Source organism: Adelges cooleyi, unplaced genomic scaffold, assembly GCF_023614345.1.
Source record: "Adelges cooleyi isolate 19-005CV unplaced genomic scaffold, UGA_ACOO_1.1 ACOO_flye_CR_arks_rails_tigmint_CR_PRNA_2, whole genome shotgun sequence".
NCBI classification, from domain to species: Eukaryota; Metazoa; Arthropoda; class Insecta; order Hemiptera; family Adelgidae; genus Adelges; species Adelges cooleyi.
In genome coordinates, this window is record NW_026095860.1 from 3,135,999 (window position 1) to 3,140,368 (window position 4,370).

The 4,370-nt window shown below is 24.7% G+C and overlaps 1 protein-coding gene across 1 annotated transcript; it reads right to left on the minus strand.

Moving 5' to 3' along the window:
* Positions 1-1,546: 1,546 nt before the first annotated feature.
* Positions 1,547-3,551, minus strand: LOC126833698 (uncharacterized). The gene is made up of 3 exons (XM_050565181.1): positions 3,404-3,551; positions 2,893-3,049; positions 1,547-1,763 (listed from the first exon to the last, which is right to left on the minus strand). The coding sequence occupies exons 1-3, from the start codon at positions 3,479-3,481 to the stop codon at positions 1,669-1,671; spliced, it is 330 nt and encodes a 109-aa protein (XP_050421138.1). The 5' UTR covers positions 3,482-3,551; the 3' UTR covers positions 1,547-1,668.
* Between the last annotated feature and the right edge of the window lie 819 nt (positions 3,552-4,370).

The following is a 4,370-nucleotide window of genomic DNA, read 5'->3' on the forward strand; positions in this document are numbered from 1 at the left end:
GTTTTACATTACATTTTTTAGGATTAAAGTTATTATAAAATACCGACTCTCAAAATCTACAAAAATAATACCATATGATATGTTTACCGAAAATAAGTTGTTTTTTGAAACGTTTTCTGTTTTGGTAATAAAACAAAAATACTAAGTACATGTTAAAATGGAATACGCATTCAAAATCAATAAATCTTGGGACCGGGGAAGGGTAATAATCACTCAGCATGAAAATAAAATAAGGGCCCATCTATTGAAGAATTTTTTTTAACTATAAACTGGATCGTTACGAGTAAGACTAACATCTACGATTATTGTAGGAAATCCAATAAAATGGAGATACCTGCGCTGAACCGATCTTACCGACATTCTTCTACATCCATAAAAGTAGAAATTACAATCTAATTCAAAATGTATATTATTCTAAAACTATACGAATATACAAATCTTTAAAAATAATATATATATATAATTATTGAAATATCTATACAATATGAGCATAAAATACAACAGTAATTTAAAGGAAAAGTAAGAGCTTTAATTAAAGTAATTTTTAACTATGTTTTCGTTACCATTTAATAAATTATCGCTCAATTTTTTTAGTACCTTTAAAGATAACCCAACAAGTAAAATTATGGATTTATTTATATATAATTTCAATTGTTATTTTTTAAACTTTACTTTCCTGGTAAAAACATAACATACCACGTTACCTGGGGACGGACAGAGATGACACTGAACGGGCTGCTCAAGGTGTTTTCATGGGTACATTCAACAAGTATGACTTAATAATAAAACGATTATTTTTTATGAAAATACTTATTTGAATTTGTATTTCAATAAATAATTAATATTGTATTTAAATTCGAATTTCATATACAATTTATTATTTAAACAATACCCTTGTTCAATCAGTGAACGATTTTAACATATTCTAATGGAATACCCAAAAAGATGGTTATATTAATAACAACTTAAATTTATTTGGTGTTCATAAATATTTGTCTACTTTAATCAAGTATCGTTCTAAAATATGTAGATTAAAAATCGCAAAGACACTTTTTAATGTATGTATATACTATATATAGCTTAAATTTATTAACTGATTTTTTCGAGTAACACATGTTTTGATAACATAATCACTAATTGTCAGTACTTTTAAGAGATCGGAAGTTTAAAATTATATTTCACCTTACTCTTAAAATAAAAAAAAATGTTACTTTTTTCAACTTTCAACTTTGATACTCATTAACTATGTGTCTAACAATAGCATCAAATCCAAAATTCAACAAAACATCAGTACCACCTAGAAGGGGGGGTGGTATTTGGTCTTATATATTATAGCTGCAGTTTAGGAGCTTAAAAGCTAGAAATTGTTTTCAGAAGATCTTAAGTATATCTTAAAACATCAATTTAAAAAAAAAAATCATGAGGATAAACTTTATTTATTGCGGAAAGACTATTTATTTTATTAAAATTGTGTAAGCCTTAAAAATAACATTGAATTATTATTATATTGTATTACAGTTCTATTAAACTTACTCATATGTAACGAGTCATAATTTGTTTTAACTATAGTATACAACATAATGAAACATTTAAATAATTACTCAAACGCTTACATTTTCAAAAACAATATGATCTTAACATTAGCATTGAATTCTTCTTGTAAACTCATTATTTATTCCGTAATATTTCGAGTGTCTCTCTTAATGGTTCCACCAAATCTAAATTTGTTATGATTGTCTCAAACAATGGAAGTTGTATGTTATCTAAAAATTAAACGGATAAACTTTAAGAATATAGACAGCAGATGTAAATTAGGAAATAAAAATAATATATATATATATATATATATATATATATATATATATATATATATATATATATATATGATTCAAGATTATACAGAAAAATATTTTTTTTTTTAAGTTTCCATCAAAGCTATGTAAAATGTTAAAACATTTAAATTTGTGTAGAATAATAGGTATATAAAAAAATATGTTGCTTCTTCTTAATTATAATTTGAAATTTTTCTATGGCTCACTCTTATTATTCAAAGTAATTATTTGTTATTTTGAACTACAAGTACAAGTCTTAGGTCATACCCGAATGCTGCAACATTAATGCTAATATATATGATACACGTTTCAAAGAAAATTAAGTGTTTACAATAAATTTAAGTTACGGTAGATATGACATTTGTATTTTTCCAATCATATAATAGTTATATTTCACACAGTTTTCCTAATATTCTAAATAGTTCCCCTGGTTCACTTCGAAATTGAGTAAAATATCTAAAAATGTAATTCATGTTTAAAATTAAACTTACTGCGCGCTATGACTTTTTTTTAAAATAATCGAATTAGTTCCAAATTTGTATGGAATATTCTCTAGATCAAGTCAAATTTTTTAAAAATCTAAACAAACTCTTGTGACTACTTTTAACGTTGATGCCGAAATAATTGAAAAAGTTTGTCATTTTTTTGCTAATATTTTATTTTTTATTTTTTCAATAAATGTTTTAATTGTGCAACCACTATGTATAATAAAGATTTCTTAAAAAATGATTAGCTATACATAATAGTTCTCATTAAAAAAAATTACGGTAACATAAAATTTCGATCACTGCCAAACAGCATACGAAAATTTAAGTTCCCATTGTGTTCCGATGACGATGGGAACTGGAAACTTATATTTTTCTTTTTGTGTTGTTTACTTGGATCTATTTAGTAGGGGGATTATTATGTTATCGAAAAATATAAAGTACTATATAGTAAAATTTAATAAATTTAAGAATAATTATTCAATGTCATTTATTGATCAGTAAAAACTATTATCAAATTACTCATATTTTACAAAGTTATTAAAAAAAAAACCTTTATATCGTTTAATAGTTACCTCGTTGTTGTTTTGTAAAGTTGTTGTTATTGAAAAAATCGTGTACTTTTTGTGAATGCAAAGGAGTCACGAAATGCGCCAAATTTTCCTCTGTAAGGCCATTGCCCTCAGCAACTTTATACGATTTTTTTGCTTTTTCGAATCCTTGTTTGAAAACCTGTAACAATTATTTTTATTAAAAAATATTGTAATTGCAGATATTATGCCAACTACCCATAATTAGTATATGCTTAAATGTTTTACAAAACTTTTTTATGGTAACCGAAATTAAAAATTGTACAAAATATATCTAAACATTTTTTTTATTGTGTGTTACGTTACGCAAAAGAAACTTAATCCATTGTCAAACACTTAGACAAAGCTTATGTAAAATTATGCCCAATCGGCTATAATATGTCCATAGAAAAAAATTACTGTAAACCATAACTTGATCATATGTAATCTATTGAATGTTTGACAAAATACTTTAGTTTTCGAATAATAATAGTCTAAAAATATTATTAAATATTACTTGGTCATCAGATGGTGGTTGGGTGCATTCAGCATTTAGCATAAAAGAAATGAACAAAATAGACAATATGAAGTGCATTGTAATTTGTAACCTTCCGCCAGTTTCTAGTTGTACAAAAGAACTGAAAAAAAATATCGAAAAACATTCAATAAGTGTATCTTTTAAGAACATATTTATAAGGAATTTTCAATCTGAGGCATCAATTCAAATGCATATTTAAACAGTTATGAAAATAAATGTATATTATAATATTTATTTTATATGAATTATACAAACATTTAAACGGCAAAGCGCACATATTATGCCTAGTAGTTTGTGATACCTATAGAAACTTACCATTTGTTTACATTACAACAGTCGCTGTAAAATCAGCTTGGTTTTGATAAAAAAACAATAATACAATAATGGATTACAATTTACATGATTAATGATTTTAATGATTTTACAAAAACTCTTTGAAATAAGTTTTAATTATAAAACATACTAGATTTAGGAATGCATTACATAAACTGTATGTAACTATAAAAAAAAAGGTACTCGCCATAGTTATTATAACAATAACGTTTTAATATGCATTCAAACACAAGCATCGGAAATAAATTTGTTACAAAGAAAACTCGTTTTTTTCATTCGTATACACTGTCTCAATCGAAGTTGATAACAATTTACCTTCAATTAAAAAAAACTACAATAAAACTATTGGATTTTTTTTGTGAAAATTGACAATTCTTATTATGTTAAAACATAAAAGATACCAAGTCAACTTAATATGCTCTAACAAATGTACCTCTAGACTCTGTACGGTGAATGCAAAAGACGTTTTAATAGAAAATTTAAATTTACAATAAAAATAAAGTATATTATTTTATTTAAGTATAAAAGTATTTTGTTTTATCTTTTTTGTTCCTAAATGTTTGTACTATTATTTTCTCGCATTTTAGAACCCTGATGTTACAACAATTAAAAC

Bases quoted from the DNA above. Each gene is read 5' to 3' on its own strand.
- LOC126833698 (XM_050565181.1), bottom strand. From the start codon at position 3,481: ATGCACTTCATATTGTCTATTTTGTTCATTTCTTTTATGCTAAATGCT. The intron at 3,050-3,403 runs GTAATATTTAAT...TAATTGTTACAG, and splicing joins AACCACCATCTGATGACCAA to GTTTTCAAACAAGGATTCGA. The intron at 1,764-2,892 runs GTAACTATTAAA...TTTAATTTTTAG, and splicing joins CTTTACAAAACAACAACGAG to ATAACATACAACTTCCATTG.